This window comes from Leptidea sinapis, chromosome 10 (genome assembly GCF_905404315.1).
Source record: "Leptidea sinapis chromosome 10, ilLepSina1.1, whole genome shotgun sequence".
NCBI classification, from domain to species: domain Eukaryota; kingdom Metazoa; phylum Arthropoda; class Insecta; order Lepidoptera; family Pieridae; genus Leptidea; species Leptidea sinapis.
Genome location: NC_066274.1, coordinates 12498827 through 12516248, shown reverse-complemented (window position 1 = coordinate 12516248; position 17422 = coordinate 12498827). Strand labels below are relative to the sequence as shown.

The window sequence follows — 17422 nt, the reverse complement described above, 5'->3', positions numbered from 1 at the left end:
ATCTTGCTTTTTAATAAACGGTGTCACAAGATTTAATAATATGTCAAACTATCACGAATGCATTCGTAAATCATTTCTAAACTCTGCTGGTTCTCTAAAACACCCCTAAAAATTCATGTTTGCTAACTTTCCGCGCAGTAATAAATATTATTTCACCTATGTTCTTCCTTTGCTTTTTTCAATTTTAATTGAGCCAACGGCCAGGGCTAGGCAAAGGCCAATTTGTTGGTGTCTGGACAACACTGGAGCCATCCTCGTACTTATACGACACGTCCAAATTTGTCGCGCTTTAAGTGGCAACTGATTCAGTAACCAAATTTAGGACGGAGTGATCAGAAGTGTCTAATGTGTTTCTAAATTTGCTTCTGACTTTAGATGACTAAAACAGTCAAGTGCAAGGCAACCGCTAAGTCTGCAATGGAATACCGATATGTGAAAATTTGACATTTTTGACAGTGCAGTATAAACATAGTGTTTAAATTCTCTTTGATTGAACTGTGGAACTGGAATAGCTCCGCAGTCTGCACTCTGCAGAGTGCAGAATTATTGTCCTGAAAATTCGAAGTACTTATTAAACTATTATTTATTACTATAATCTGTTACTTATATAGAGAATCAAGGCATATAAAAAACAAACAATAAACTGTATCAGTTAATACTTAATATTATATAAATAAATAAAAATGTCGAATCAGAAAAAGTAAGTACATTGATGTATACTCGTTTTCATTACACATATTAGCATCATTTGTAAAAAAAGCAAATTGTAATAATAATAATTTAATTTCGCAATCGTACATTTCAAGGTATGGATTAATACTGCCAGAAAAATCGAAATCTGTGAATTTAACATTTAAAGCATCACACAATGTTTTTGGCAATGATTCTGATTCTGAAGAAGAACGTAATAAAAAACCAGTGTTATTGCGACCAAGTGATAATATAAACAGACAGGTAAGAAAATTTTAATTAAACAATAACAACTTGATAAATCTTAAGGTATCTAGGTATAGATCTAATCTAATTAAGAAATTGTTTAGTTAGAATTAGAACTTAATTCATGATTTACTCAAATTCTATTTGACATATTATGTTTTTTAATTTTCTCAATGTACTTAATTCTACTATTAATAGAGTGAAGAATGAAGGAAATCCCCTACTAATAGTTTTAAATGTATATAGTACTCTCTCACTAACTTGCTACTGTTAAATCTTAAATCAGTGGAATATTGAAAACGGAGTAGTATTGCTGTATAGTAATTACAGAGTATGTTTGTAGATAGTAACAACAAATTGTATAAACACCTACATTTTGTGGTAAACTAAAATGATCAATCATAAATTTGGGTTCTTAAGTTTACTTGCTGTAATTTAGCTTGTTATCTACCAAATGTTGACCACTTTCATATATAGACATTCCTATGCATGATTATTGAGCAAAACTTCATATGATGGTAGTAGGTAAATTTTTCTATACATTTAACATTATATTTTATGATACATTAGGATTGCTTAAGCTTTTAATACTTCAAACATATCTGATGGCTAGGAATAAGATTGTTTTGTGTTAAATACAAACTCAGCTTGCAAAAAATGCTACATGCAGGTTTGTGAGAGAGATCTGTATATTATATACCATACCTTTTAAAAATGTAGTTATCATTCAAATAATTGGTTGCTTTAGCTATTAACAATTCAAACATATCTGATTGCAAGGAATTCGATTGGCTCCTAGCCAACTCCGGACCCAGCATATGAAGTAAAACCACAGAATCTTACTTGTTTTAAATAAAAATTCAGCTTGCAAACAATGCTATAAGCAGGTTAGTGAGAGAGATCTGTATATAAATAATTGTTTTTTGGTAATGTAATAAAACTATATTTATTTTATTAAACTATTTTAGGCAAAAGTGGCACAAGAAAAAGCTATTCTTGAAGATCCAACTGTTTATCAATATGATGAAGTATATGATTCTATGGCCACAAAGAAAGAACAACAAGTTAAAAGAAATAAAGAAGAAAAAAAGCCAAAATATATTGAGAATTTACTAAAAACTGCTAATAAACGAAAATTAGAAAATGAGCGCAGAGTTGAAAGACAGGTTTGTTTTAATCTTAGTTATTGTAGTTTGGTAGTTAAAATTTCTAAAGAAATATTATTAAAAATAATGCATCTTGCAAAGTTACTGACAATTAATATAATCAATATTTTAAAAATAAAATAACATTTAATGAGAAGATCTTTAGTACTGTTATAATATATTATATTGCATTGTAGGCAACATGCACACTTGTACCCTGACCTGTTACATTCACTGTACGTTTTTCTTTACCCTCTTCATTGAAATTGTAGTAGTGGGTGACTTCAACAGGCATATGCTGAACGGCTTGGGCCGCGCACCACAGGCTATCTGTGCATAATTTTGCATTGGCATGGTCTGTCCCAATTTGTTGAGTCGCCAAAGCCGCTCCCAGATGTGGATATCCACATGCCATCCTTTATAGATCTTCTACTGACTACTCATCCCAATAGTTACCAGGTCTCTGTCAACACCACTCTTGGAATGTTCTACCTTTGCTTGGTCAGGAGTCTTGCTCCTATCTGACGTCCACCTCGCAGACCACCAGCGACTCGCCGCGTTTGGCACTACAAGTCAGCAGATTGGGATAGGATGCATTCCTTTTTTTGCATCCTACCCTTGGAGCAAGATTTGTTCCCCTTCAGATGATCCTAGTACTTGTGCCATAGCAGTGGCCGATGTTGGTTAGTAGCATCTTACTGTAAAAAACTGGCATATTGAACCTGTGTTGCGGTGTTGGGCACAAAGGATCTAAACTGCAATGTTCTAAAGAGGAAATATAACATAGATTTTTAAGAGGCATATCGCCCATGCGAAATCGAAGCACGTCGGCAAAATCGGCGAGCAGCGTTCTAGATACCTGACTTGAACACGTAAAAAAAGGCATTTATTTTCTCAAAATTGATTCCTTTAGTTACTACTAGTTAGTACTACTACCGCTTCGGAAACAAATGGCGCTCTGCTCTCACAGCGCCTTTTGTTTCCGAAGATATGTCCAGAACATATGTTCTTCTCTCTAGAAGAATGTTCTGTGTGTTGTTGAAAGCTGCTCTTGGTAACCTCGACCAGCTGTCGCTGCCACCACTGCACATGAGAAATGATACCCTGGTCAAGTTTGCGCGTTTACCACTAATAATTTCCCATTTGTCGTATCACCGCTCTTCGACAACACTTCGCTTAAAGGCTCGCCTAGTATTGGAATTCTCGGTCTCGAAATCCCAAGCGATTTCCAGAAGCTAAACTGGCTTCAAAGAAGCTGGGCGCCTTTATCACGGTGAATGTTCCGAAGAGCTGTTTGACGTGATTCCTGCCGCCAAATTCCACCTTTGCACGACACGACACGCCAAAACACAAATTAGGATATCATCCCCACCATATAGATGTGTGGAGTTCCTCCACAGCGGTTTTGAATAAGCTTCCTTGTGCGGTGTTTCCAGGATGATATGACATCGGTACCTTCAATAAAAGCGCGTACACTTTTTTAAAACGACGGCAACGGTCTTGTGATTCCGCTTGTATTGCAGGAGAATGTCGGTGGCGTTGATCACACTAACATCAGGTGACCCGTACGCTCGTAAACAGCGTAAACAGCTCGTAAACTCGTAAAAGCTTAATATTCTTTTAATCACATTGCTGAACATTATATTATTAATGTTTAAAAAAAAATTGTTTCACAAAGTACTTATTATAATGAATATACGAATAAATGTTTAAAGTATATTAACGCGAGTATTGTATCTGTATTTTTTGGGTAAAAGAAAAGTACAGAAATTTGATCTCTACAGATTTATTATTAGTATATAGATAGGAATAAAAACTCTTAATAAAAAGAATAAATAAGGTTATGTTAAGAGAGAGATAAGTACATTTATTTATGTACAGATACAAAAGGAAAGAGAAAAGGAGGGAGATGAATTTGCTGATAAAGAGGTATTTGTCACATCAGCATATAAACAGAAATTAGAAGAACTTAGGCAACAGGAAGAAAATGAGAAACGGGAAGAGTACCTAGAAAACATTTGCGATGTAACTAAGCAACAAGATTTAGGTAATTTTATATTATTATTAATTAAAATTTACTACCTAAGTGTGGATAGATTTAGATTTAAATTGATAATTCTATTATTATACTATTCTTTTTTTATGTTGTTTTAGTCTTTATTATATTTTAACTTTCATGTACTTTCTGACTAAACAGTTAAGTTATTTAAAGATTTATTGTATTCTATTGTGGTTGTATCAGTGTCCTGCCGACTCTTCACAACAGCAATTCTATTTATCTCTTTTTGTATGCTTTTTAGGTGGGTTTTATCGACATCTATTTGAACAGAAATTAGGTACTGACGAAACCGCTAAGGATGAGGAATCAGTTCAAGAAAGTTCTAAAAAGACTCTTAGTACAGAAGAATTGGCAAACTCTACACAATCTAAAAAGAGGAATTATAGAAAAAGAAAATCTTCTCATGATGTGAAACTGTCAGATGGAGAAATTGAGGATTCAGATGATGAAGTCAATAGAAACCAATTAAATGAAAAAACTAAAAAATCTAAACAAGAAGAGAATATTGATGCTGATTCAGACTTTTCTATTGATGAATCCAGTGATGAAGATACAGAAACACCTAAAGAAACTCTTGTACCTACAGTAGATGATAAATTTAAAACTTCAATTATTAAAGAAGCTAATGAAAACACAAAACAGATGAGTCCAAAACCTAAATTAAAAGAAGAAATCAAAATAGTAAAACCTAAAATTGATATATGGAAAAAGAGAACTGTTGGTGAGGTGTTTGAGCAAGCTGTAAAGCGATACTATGAAAGGAAATCTTCTAGGGGTTGGTAATCAATTGAAAGTCTGAACAGTATAATAAAATATTTAATTAATCTTATAATATTTACTTGTTTTATTATATTCTTATGGAACAACGTAATGCGCCTTGCAGTGCACTGAAAAAAAGATAAATAATATTTTAGACATATTAAAATTATACTTATTATTACTTTCATGATAAAAAGTTAATTTTTACCTATAAATTCTGAAACTGGATCATTTTCTCCTTCAGCTCTCATAGTTCCTGTGATTTCCTCATTTTCAACTAAAGGTAGAACTAATTTTACAAACTCTGATGTATAAGGTGGTGCTATTGCATCTAGAACCTAAAAACATTTAATTTTAATAAACAATTAACGAAATAACTTTCAAGGCTGCCATAAGCATGTTACAGCTAAAGCATACAATTAGGTACTTAGTTACAAATGTATACAGGGTGTATTTTTCAAGTGGGCGTAGATGACCAAATTCGAAACTATGACGAAGCTGAAAAAGTACTCAAAGGAGTCTCATGCCCGATTTTCAGAAAAATTAAAACTGCGTCGGTGTTTTTTTGAAAAATCAATATTCCTAGCCAGGAATCAAACCTGTTGATTTCGAAAAAGATCAAATTCTGCGAAGTAGAAAGAGATGCGGTAAACTTAATTAATATGTTCGATTCTAATAAACTGCTTCTAATTTTAAAGTATTCACACCTTTTTCAAAATTATTGTTAATTGTTTAACTAACACCCGCACAACTTTTAAATCGAAAATGGCGCCGTAGCTAGTGACCTCCCTATCCTATCTCTTTCTTATACTCTTAGAACATCAACTTACATCAAATATTTGAATTAAATAAAAGCAATTTATTAGGGTACATATCACGCACATAATGGCTTAACTTAACCACTGGCTAATTAGCTATATAGTGTGTTATCACTTGTATTGAGTTATGTTAATGAATGGAAATAAAACTATACCTCTGTTATGAAATATCTTATGAGCGAGATATCAGTATCATCCTTTTTCCAACAATTCTTGATATACATTAAAACTGGAACCACACAGCCACGACTGAGTAGATTTACCATTCGATCGAGAAGCATTTTTTTCAGTTCAAGCTAAAATATTACAAGATAAAATTTCAGTTTATTAATTCTATTTTTATTCTACATCGCTAAAAATAACAGTAAGACATGTATTCTAAAACTAGCTATAGGATTAACAAGGTATTGAAAACATTTTCAGTTTGACATGAACAATAATACCCATTTATCAAACAACATGTTTTCCACCGAATCTAAAACTACGAAAACGAAATTTTTGTCTTATAATACGAAACTGGTAACCAAAGCTTTATAATTATCTACGAAATCGAATTTTATTTGTCTAATAATATGTGACTGGTATCCAAGGCAATGTAATCACCTATAAAACAAAATTTATTTGTCTTATAATATGACATTGGTATCCAAAGCTTTATAATTATCTACGAAATCTATATTTATCCGGAAAACCGGAACAAAATACCTGCACTAATATTTCTAACTCTTCCTGTTTGGATTCAAAAAGTTTGACAAGTAATGTCAACAGCCGATGGTGAAGTAATGGATGACACGAGGCCACTTCATCCAACAGCGCTAAGTGGATTGGACAATGTTCTGTGCACAATTTGAAGTATGACGGCTCTGTCACCACACCCTCCACCCATACAAGCACTCCCATTCCAACAACAGGGAATCTGAAAAACATATCACATCACAGGATCAGTTTGTTCTATTGTAAATTTTCAACTGTTTCGCTGTAACAATACCAAATGAATAAATAAATAAAAGATGTTGTTAGGCACTGGGTCATGTAGGTCATAATAATTAAGATGTGACAAATTGTTTATTTAATATATCGCGACAATGTGGCTGCAGCATAAAAAATTAAAACTATTTTGAATAACCAAACCTCAGTAGAACCTACTCAAACATCTTGACTCACTTTTTTTTAAATGGAAAAAGGAGGACAAACGAGTGTACGGGTCATCTGGTGTTAAGTGATCACCAAATTAGTATTTATAATGTCACTAAAAGAATATCCCGAGTTTAGATTTTTACTTCACTCTATACTATGGAAATTTATCGACTAACTTCACGGTGTTCATGAAATGCATTATCATTAATTTATTAAATTACCTGATGCAGTGGTATAATGCCGGTAGTTCAGCAATAAGTTCACTAGAGCTCGCCGAACTACTGCAAACTGTATGTATCTTTTCTATTGCTTGCAGTGTTGCTTTTAATTCATCTTTGACTGGTCGGCCTGGTGTCAATCCCTCGCAGACACTCGCCGCATAAGCGAGAAGGTAGATATATTTTGATTTGTGTTCAGGGTTCACTTTACTTCCGGCCTTGAATAATGAGTCTACTAGCAGTTCTGAAAACAAACAGGACATGGGCACACAGATTAATTTAATATATGGAAGAAATTATCTTGTAGGTGATAAATGATATTTGTCTGATGATGAAACATGAAGTCTGTGGGTGTCATATAGTATTTTTTTAAGTTTAAAGAAAACTACAGAAGTTAAGAATTTTATCTTAATCAGGCAAAATTTTAGCTTTTATTTTAGTTTAAGTAGATAAAATGAAGGATATTAAGCTTAACAGCCTATTGGCAAAGAATATGTAATTTTACAAGTACAGAAGTCTCACTCCGCAAAATCAATTTAACAAATAGGGACTTCTTGCGGCCATACAATAAGTTGTTATTAATCTAATGTAATTAACCTACATTTTTATTCACCTAGTAGTTGCCTCTTTTTTTTTTTTTTTTTTTTTTTTTTTTTTTCACAAGAGACTATCATTTCTATCGTGTGACTCTTACCTCTTCGAACGACATTAGGGTTTTCTTCTTTATCTAAACTGTACCTACCTAGTCATAATATGGTCATCTTAATTAATCGTAATTTTTACATCAATATTCTTTCGTTATCAAACCTACATTAGTTGCAGATAGTAATGTATGTGTTGGAAGACCATGACATACCCAAACCTACTTAGTATAAGAAATAAATAGGTAGCTATCATGAATGGTAATTTCATTACAATAATAATCTCTTTAAATTGGATTGTTTCAGCGACTTAAATAAATTAATTTTGGTTCGCAATGACCTTTCATATGCGTTGCTTTTTTTATGTTTCTCCATTTTTAAAAGATCGTACGGGCCGGTGAAGTTGGTGACGAAGAAATCTCGCGTCACTGTCCGCTCGTGAGACCTGAATAGCTACACTATCGTGGCCGCTGCGCGTACTTACGATATTGATACCTACACGGGGATTGAGACAGGCCTGCTTATTATATCTAAAATCTAATAAGTAGTACTATACCCAAGAATTGTGGTATTCTTAAGAGATGAACGGGCGGCGGTTCGGGTTGAGTATAGGCTCGGAAGAGGACTGATATGTCGGCGGGGTTCAACGCGCCGCGGGAGAGCATGGCTGCCAGAGCGGTCCGTGCACCGCGCCAAGCCTCGCCAGCCGTCAGAGCTAATGTGATGGGCGTGACGTCATGACCACTGAAATATGATTTACGTAACTATACAAATCAAATTTAGTTTAAATTGCATAACATTTTTTTATGTTAATAATGGACGAGACGAGCAGGATGTTCAACTGATGGTTATTGATACGCCCCGCCCATTAGAATGCAGTGCCGCTCGTCACCTTGAGACATATTAAGATGTTAAAGTCTCATATTTTTCCTCAGTAGCTACGGCGCCCTTCGTACCGAAACACAATAATGCTTACACATTGCTGCATCATGGAAGAAAAAGGCGCCGTTGCCGGACCCATAATCTAAAGAAAAACTTTTGGAATTTACATTTATATAAATATGGATAGGTTCTAAATGTAGATGACAATTGTCCAAGAAAATATTGATTGCTATTAAAAGTAGTGAAGCCAAATGTATATTTTCTAGCATCTTACCTCTGTTTCGCACATTTCGTAATTTCTTGACTCAGCCTTTTCATGATTGCACCACCGCGTGGCTCTTGTGATAAAATATAAACAATAACTTGGCTATAAACGTATGTATGTGCTCCATGGCATACCATATTCTGAAAACAATACCATCACCACTTTCTGTAATAATACATCAATCAAAAAATGGATAAACTTCTTTGCTCAATGTTTCCAGTTCATCATTTCAGCCGGAAGACGTCAACTGCTGAGCAAAAGCCTCTACCAAAGAACTCGATGACAATATTGTCTGTTGTCATGTTGAGGGGTTTTTGCCATAATCGCCACGCTTGGCAAGCGGGTTGGCGATCGCAGTAAATGTTGATGGTCCTAGGAATGATACTCATCCATCGTTCCATGTAACCCTTAGTCGCCTCATACAACACCAACGGGAGGAGATGGGGTGGTGCTATTCTGGTGCGACAGCACACACAGCACAGCTTCTAGTTCAAGATCACGATATGATTTTCATTGGCAGTAGAAATGAAGTCACAACCTTCTAACTGAAACATTACCGGGCACTACTGGCCCAAAAAACTGTGTGTAGAAAGTGTTCTGAAGAGTTGTTTGACGATATGACATGGGTACCTTGAAAAAAAGCCTGTACAACTTTCTTAAAGGCTGGCAACATAGCTGTAATTCCTATGGGGTTTCAAGATGATCACTTAACATGAAGTGACCCCTCCGCTCGTGTATACTACTCTTCCATAAAAACAATCTAACAAGATCAAGTAATAAGTACTTACGTACTCTTTCTCATAATATTAAGCAAATTATGTTTATGCCAATATCATTTTTTATGGTACAAGAGCAATATCTGAAAGAAAAACTAAACAAATTGTATCTCTGTTAACAACAACATTTATAATATACACACATCAAAAAAGTCTAAGCAACATTCATAATATTACAAATTTACCATTTATATTGAATAATTTCTAACGGCCTAACAAATAAAATTGGCATAATTATAGATTATAACTAATCATAAACCAAGAAAATGAAAAATGTTTACAATTAGACATTTTGCTTACGATTGGTTAATTCGGACGTATAACGTTTCCCGCGTTTATTTGCAAGGCTGCTTGTCATTCGGAAAACTTCATAATTATCTTGTTCTTCGTGGTTTATTGGCTCTGCGCGTTAATTCATAATTATCTTTGTATTGACATTGTTGTCAACGATATTGTAAACACTTTGCATATTCTTTGTTTATGCTTAGTTATAACTTTATACCAAGTTTATTTGTAGGGCCGTAAGTCTTTATTCACTCAAAGTGCATAGGTATGTAAAGTTTTTTGTTATTACATACTGGCTGGTTGTAAAAAAAAATCGATTATGTTTTGTTTTTTTCATAAAATTAAATGAAAGGGAATTTGTTTGAATTTAAATGCGTTTTTATTGCTACGTTTAGTCTTGATTTTATAATTTTACCAACCATTTAAATAAAGTTAGCCAATGATATTATATACAATAAAGAGGTAGATATCGCACTAGCGCACGCAAAATATTGCAGACAAATTCAGACAATTGTCGTAATTTCGTTTAGTCGGCTAATAGCAGCGAGCTAAGCGGAACGTTTTCGTGGCGTGACAATAATAATCTAAAATGCCAACCTGTGTGTTAAGAAAATGTAAAAACTATGTTTGCAAGATATATAAGAGTGAAGGTATTTCATACCATATGAAATTATATAAATAACGTCGTATTTGTATTTTATCACGATTTTATTTCTCATTTACAAATAAATCTCGAATTATTAACGTAGTGGTTCGAGCAAGATAGAGAATATGATGTCAACTGCAGCGCGACAAGGACAAATAGTATGTGTCATAGATTAATCAACCAGAAGTGAAATCGTAGGCAGAATACATAGCGTTCGTAACAACTTGATTAAGGAACTTGAGTTTTCTTGTTAGTTAGTGAGCGTCTTTCTTAAATAATATTATGATGATTATAATAAGTGCTTTCAAAGTCTTATAATAAAGGTGGTATAGAATGAGATTAGTAATAGCAGGCTATTTGATATCTTATTAGTACTTAATCTTGGAATGTATGTAACGTACCAGGAGGTCCACTCGCAAAATCAACAACGACACATTTGGAACGATACGATAATACTCCAAATATACCGCAACTACCCTGTCTGCTGCGGGATGATCGAGCTAGTAAGTATATTTTAGGACAGTTTAGGAAATGATGTAAAAAAGGCGTTGTTGCAGTGAATGAAATACGAAATTTAATATTTTTTAATAAACAAGTGCGTATAGCTGAACTATCAAACTACAAAAACAAGTTTTAGGGTAGGTAGCGGACGTAGACAGTAAGTGCTATCTGCTTGTGTAGAAGTTTTTTCAGTAACACTGCCCTTTCGGTATATCCCTTGCTAACTGCAGAAGAATCAATGGATCATTTTCTGTTTCTCCCATTATCTTATTGTAATAAACCCTCAACAAAAATACATACATAAATAATATAATATACACGAAATAACAATTGTAAACTTAAAACTTTTTGGGAGCCGTCATTAGTAAAATTGTAAAAATCCGAACCCTTACTGGTAATACATTTCGGTTTTGTTTTGATATGTCTGTATGTTTTTTATTATTTTATGTACAAATAATTTATATTATTAATATGGCTATATATTATAATCAATATATTTTTTTTAAATCAATAACACCTAATTTACCTAATGTAAATGTAGTTTTACTACTTTATAACTTTTATTACATGAAGTCGTATTTTGGGCATAAATCACGGTATACGGTAAAAAATTATATCTGGTGAATGATTCTGTGTTTTTGCTATGCAAATACGAAGCAAATTAGACTTATCTCTTTTTCACTTGCGATAATTGCATTTACTATCCTTCTTTGACGTGTAATCGTAATGTAGTGTGCTATTGCAATGTTAAATTATTCGTGTGTGCGTTTGTGTATCATTTAGAAACACCGAATGTTGTCTAGGTAACCTATCTATACTTTTTAATATCATTGAAGCTAGCGACAAAATTGAATTGTTAGATATTCTTTATGTCATGGAGCGACGTCATTAGACGGCAAATGAAATGCGCAGAGCTGTAGGGATGTTGCAAGCAGGAAGTATACAATTTCAGGTATCTCGGCATTTTGGCATTCATAGAAGTGTTATTTGTCGTCTTTGGCAGCGCTACAATAATACAAGGGAACCCGCTAAACAGCATTTAGGCCGTAAAAGGAGTAGAACCACTCGGCAAGACCGGTACATACAACTGACTGCAAGACGCCAGCCGATGTTAACCGCTCGAGAGATAAGTTTGAGACTACAAAATTCAAGTGGTGTTGATGTAAGTCCCCAAATTGTGAGAAATCCACTGCATGAGTACGGCCTGCTCCACGTCCAATTAGGTGCCCACCGATACGTCACGGGAATCGCGCTCGTCGAAATGAATGGTGTAGAGAACGCAGAACATGGACCCAGGAACAATGGGATAAAATTATGTTTTCCGATGAGTCGCAATTCGGATTTAGGCCTGATACAAGAAGGGCGCGAGTGTACCATTGGCCCGGAAATACTGTAAGGCTTGGCTGCCTTCAGGAAGTTCATCCATACAGCGGCTCAACAGTTATGGTATGGGCGGGTATTATGAAGAACAGGCGAACTGAGCTCGGTTTTGTAAATGGAAATGAACGCTGTTCATCCATTTGCACGAACCTTTGGCTTCGATTTTACGTTAATGCATTACAATGCGCGTTACATTACAGCTCGGCGAACGTCCGGGTATTGCCCTGGCCTGCACAATCGCCAGACCTCAACCACATCGAGCATGCATAAGACATGCTCCAGAGACGTTTGAAGGTCTTGGACGGAGTAACAACAACCCAACACCTGAAGGACCTGCTACAATTCCATTGGGAGCGAATACCGCAAGATGACATAAACAGTCTCATTAATTCAATGAATAATCGTTGCCCACAAGTTCTGAATAGCAGAGGAGGCCATAGTTTGTATTAAATTATCCTATTCTTTCACAATAATTTCATTTTCTTTAGAAATTTCATTTTGTTAAAAAAATGTTTAGTTTCTTATGTACCTTAGTTTCTGCAGTATATGCTAATATTGTTAATTTCTGTTATTAAAGAACTTATAAAGACAACAGCTGTTATTTTTACATCATAGGATTAAAAATAAAATACGTTATAATGTGAAAAACCATCCTAAAATTTAAATTAGTACATGTTGCTTAGACTTTTTTGATGTGTAGTATAAAAATAATATCATACCGCACATTCATTTACACTGGATTGCCAGCCATCAGAGCTTTGCAAGAATCCAACAATTGAGGATTTCAGAACCCTTGAGAACACTTCTATCTGTTGTGCTGCTGTAGAGATACTAGTAATTTCACCCTGGAAGCCTGCATCTGAAATCAGCTAAGGTAAAAATAGTCTGTGTCAACATTTATCAACTAACTGGTATCAACATGACTTTCATGTATAATTCAATTATTTAAAAAAAAAGTGATGCTGTATATACGGGCCACGCAGGTCTCTCTCGGGAAATCGTCGACCAGTGCCGGGAGAATCTTGTGTCTTCTATCGAGAAGGTCGCGGAATGAGGTAAATTGAACCTTGTCCAATTTAACCCCCAGAAGACTCAAGTTTGCGCGTTTACTACTAAAAAAATCCCATTTGCCGTATCAACGCTCTTCGACAACATTTCCCTTAAAGCCTCGCCTAGTATCGGAATACTGGGTCTCGAGATCTCCAGCGATTGCCAATTCCGTGGCCATCTGAAGGCCAAAGCCAAATTGGTTTTGAAGAAGCTGGGGGTCATTAATAGAGCACGATAATACTTCAAGCCGGCCCACGTTCTAGCGCTCTACAAAGCGCAGGTCCGGCTACACATGGAGTATTGCTGTCATCACTGGTCTGGCGCACCCCAGTATCAGATCGATCCATTTGACCGCGTGCAACGCAGAGCAGCTCGAATTGTCGGGGACCCAAATTTGGATATCCAAGGAAGTTAGGATATCAGCCCCACCATTTGGATGTGTGGCGGACTCCACAGTGCGATTTTCAAGGAGCTTTCTTCCTTGTACTACAAAGCTGTGGAATGAGTTTCCTTGTGTGGTGTTTCCGGGACGATATGACATTGGTACCTGTAAAAAAAGCGCGTACACCGTCCTTAAAGGCCGGCAACACTCTTGTGACACCTCTGGTGTTGCAAGAGAATGTGGGTGGCGGTGATCACTTAACACCAGGTGATTCATACGCTTGTTTCTCCTCCTACTCCATAAAAAAAAGGGGTACACCTTCCTTAAAGGCTGGCAACGCTACTGTGATTTCTTTCTTAGGTGTTGCAATATAATGTGAACATAATAACATTCAAATTTATTTAGCATTTGATTTAACCAACATGTAGCCATACCTTTATTGTGAAATTTAACATTAAGCAGTCTGGGTAATCCTCAGCAAGCCTATATATCAATGATCTCCAAGTAGGATGTTCAATCATTTCAGTGAGCCATGCTGGTGTCTGAAAGAAAGTTTTATAATATTTGATCATTGATATAACTATGTACCATGTGGCGAGCAATGTTTTCCCAAATTGATGTAAATAACAAGTTGAAATGTTAAACATTAAGCACAGGTATTCTTTTATGAAATATATGGTTATATCTAGAATTAAATTAAAATAAACCACCTAAACAAATTTGTATATAATACAAAACATTAAAAAATTTAAAATATTTTTTGTTAATTACAAAATTTGTAGTCTAGGTATAATGCATATCAATAATTATTTCGATTTTACGTGTTCCTGTAACATAAATAATATAACAGCAGAACTGTGAAACTGTTAGTCAAAACAATTATCTCATAAAATTATTAATACAGAAATAAAATTTTATATTAAAAAATATTATAGGTCACACATAAAAATAATAACTATCCTATCTATCTAGTTGGATCAAACTGCACACAGTCTGCAAAATTTGATAAAATTAGTTCAGGTTCTTCACACACAATTCACAAACAGTATGACATGAAATTTGTATGTATAAAGATAAAAATATAAATTTTAAATGTTTTACTTCAAAAAAAAATATTGAAGTAGGCATTACTTGCGGAAATCCATAATTATACAAATGATTTGAGTTTTCTTTAGTGTTAATTCAGTCTCTTGCCATATTTAGGCGGGACAATACATCCTGAGGATGCCTCGTGTAGAGGCGAAACACATGTCGAATTGTTTAAAGACAAATATTGGCAGAATTAACACTAAAGAAAACTCAAATCATTTGAATGTTTTTCTTAATCAAAAAATAGTTGATCTATCTTTCCTCACCTTCTTAGTCATAGCAGATTATTTTTCCATAACAAAGGTATATTAGCAAGTTACTTACTTCACCTTCTTCAGTAAATATTGTATCAGCCTTTTTTGGATCAAAAGTCTTTATAATCATGTCTTTTAAATGATTTTCAACCATAGCCTGCACCTCAGTCACCTTTACACCTGAAATATTGCATTGTTTTAACAATCTTATGTTGATATCTAGTCAATCTGGTGATTCCCTTTTATGTATGTGTGTTACACATGTGGTAAAGTTAATAAAATTCAACAAATTAATTTATTAACCAAAGCTCATCTGTAGTTCTGAATTCAATCTCTATTAAATGTAGGTGCTAAACCTAATTTGACATAAAATCCTAGAAAATGTGGGTGGTATAATCCAGACCAAGCTCCTTTCCATACTCCTTTTTATATAGAATAAAGATGAATAATACTTGAATAGCTCACAGTACCATGTAATGAAACAATGCTAAAAATATACAAGGGGTGTTACAAATTTGGTATAAGATTACCCATATAAATTAAGCATATTAAAATCAAAGAGTATTTGTGGCATGAGAAAATGAAATGTGTATTACTGGTTTTGTGTATGTGACACACTTAAATACAAGTACAAAAATTACAATGGAACAAATTGTTATGCCCGTAGATGGTGTGGTCAAGTGGGAGATGGCCCTTTCTCACACCCCATAGTTGCTGTCTAGTGGCCAAGTAGTCACGATTTGTTTTATCGAGTATAAAGACTTACCTCTTTGGAACCTACTAAACGAAAAACAAACAAACATAAGTTCTGCTAACAAGATTTTAAATAATTTGGCTAGGCATAGAGAGCAAAATAAGACATGACTGGGTTACTGCTTGGCATCCTCACTGTTAGAAATTAAGTGTTTATAAAGAATACAAGCATTTTAATATCCGACATTCTGATCTTTTACCTGCAAGTATAAGCCATTCAGCTAACAAATTCGCCATTTGTGCCACAGCACTGTAGTTTATTGACAACTGCTCAATTACTTGTTCTGGATTTCCACCAGCTTGGAAATACCTTTTTAACTGAGTAAATATGCCCGGTTCCATAATATAATCTGGAGTTTTAAACTTCTCCAGACATTCTTGTAATACTTCTTCAGGGTTATCGATGACATCTTCTGCATTATCATCCTACGCAAATAAAGAGTAAATTATTTTAAAAAGCAACACAATAATAATTTTTTTAGAAATTGTTTCCGAGTGAAAAGTACACAACAGAATGAGACACGCACATCATATTGACTTGGATTTTGGCCTTCCCAGGTTCGCTCTTCATCATATTGTGTAGGCATTTTCGTAAAATTGGTCAGTTTATTATGAAAAGAAAATATTTTAATTTACCAAAACATTTCTACTACAGTACACAAATAGTTATTATTTTTATTTGTACATTGTGTTACATTATATTTTTTGGTAAATAAATAGACCAAAGAGAATTAAGCCACTTCACGTCACGTTCACAATACACATTCAAAGTTTCTTTTTAATTTTGTGACATGGTGGCTATGTCATATCTTTTTTAATTATCCTCTAATGTCGTGCTTAAATCCTCTTGATTATATTTTGTTAATTTTATTTATTTAGAGCATTGGTAACAAGACTATCAGTTCAAACCAAAATATAATTAAAGAAGAATATCCAAATCATTTTTCAATATACTCGATTACAAGAAAAATCCCCCTTAGGTTTATGGGCAAATGAAACTCTTGACCTCCATTTTATGACACATTCAGATTTTTTTATTGTATTTTGGTTGGGCCATCAGCTTAAACGGTAAGCCAGCCTACCGTTTTAGCTGATGGTCTTCTTGACCCAGGTTAACAAAGAGGATGTAAATACTACGGCTACTAGGCGGGACTGCCTCAGTAGAAATTGAAATTTAGTTTAGTTAGTATGAAAGGTGCAGTGAGATTAGACAAGTTTGAAATCCGGCTAAGTGTGAATTCGAGCAGTTGCTTTAAACGTAGTGGGTTTCGGCTCTCTCCGTTTTTTACAAGATTATACCCTTCATCAGTCAATCTATCAATGACTGCACGTTTGCGTTTCATACAATCGCTTTTTTCGCCTACGACTTAAACTTGACATTCTCGTTACCAGGCCATAAAATCCAAAAAAAAATTAAACTTGACATAACCATTTTCAAATTCAAAA

General features: G+C 34.4%; 2 protein-coding genes across 2 annotated transcripts; one reads left to right on the top strand and one right to left on the bottom strand.

Annotated features, from left to right (window-relative positions):
* The first annotated feature begins 493 nt into the window (after nucleotides 1-493).
* Nucleotides 494-4974, top strand: LOC126966336 (nuclear speckle splicing regulatory protein 1). Its single transcript, XM_050810326.1, has 5 exons — nucleotides 494-700; nucleotides 807-954; nucleotides 1905-2102; nucleotides 3963-4128; nucleotides 4382-4974. Exons 1-5 carry the CDS (start codon nucleotides 684-686, stop codon nucleotides 4921-4923), a joined length of 1071 nt encoding a protein of 356 aa, XP_050666283.1. The 5' UTR covers nucleotides 494-683; the 3' UTR covers nucleotides 4924-4974.
* Nucleotides 4941-16715, bottom strand: LOC126966319 (negative elongation factor D). The gene is made up of 12 exons (XM_050810307.1): nucleotides 16504-16715; nucleotides 16177-16402; nucleotides 15294-15403; nucleotides 14315-14422; nucleotides 13168-13317; nucleotides 8870-9000; nucleotides 8270-8457; nucleotides 7076-7316; nucleotides 6423-6633; nucleotides 5873-6013; nucleotides 5108-5237; nucleotides 4941-5027 (listed from the first exon to the last, which is right to left on the bottom strand). The coding sequence occupies exons 1-12, from the start codon at nucleotides 16561-16563 to the stop codon at nucleotides 4996-4998; spliced, it is 1728 nt and encodes a 575-aa protein (XP_050666264.1). The 5' UTR covers nucleotides 16564-16715; the 3' UTR covers nucleotides 4941-4995.
* Between the last annotated feature and the right edge of the window lie 707 nt (nucleotides 16716-17422).

Bases quoted from the DNA above. Each gene is read 5' to 3' on its own strand.
- LOC126966336 (XM_050810326.1), top strand. The intron at 955-1,904 runs GTAAGAAAATTT...AAACTATTTTAG, and splicing joins GTGATAATATAAACAGACAG to GCAAAAGTGGCACAAGAAAA. The intron at 2,103-3,962 runs GTTTGTTTTAAT...ATTTATGTACAG, and splicing joins AGCGCAGAGTTGAAAGACAG to ATACAAAAGGAAAGAGAAAA.
- LOC126966319 (XM_050810307.1), bottom strand. From the start codon at position 16,563: ATGCCTACACAATATGATGAAGAGCGAACCTGGGAAGGCCAAAATCCA. The intron at 14,423-15,293 runs GTAAGTAACTTG...ACTTTCTTTCAG, and splicing joins TATTTACTGAAGAAGGTGAA to ACACCAGCATGGCTCACTGA. The intron at 6,014-6,422 runs GTATTTTGTTCC...GTAATATTTTAG, and splicing joins AGTTAGAAATATTAGTGCAG to CTTGAACTGAAAAAAATGCT.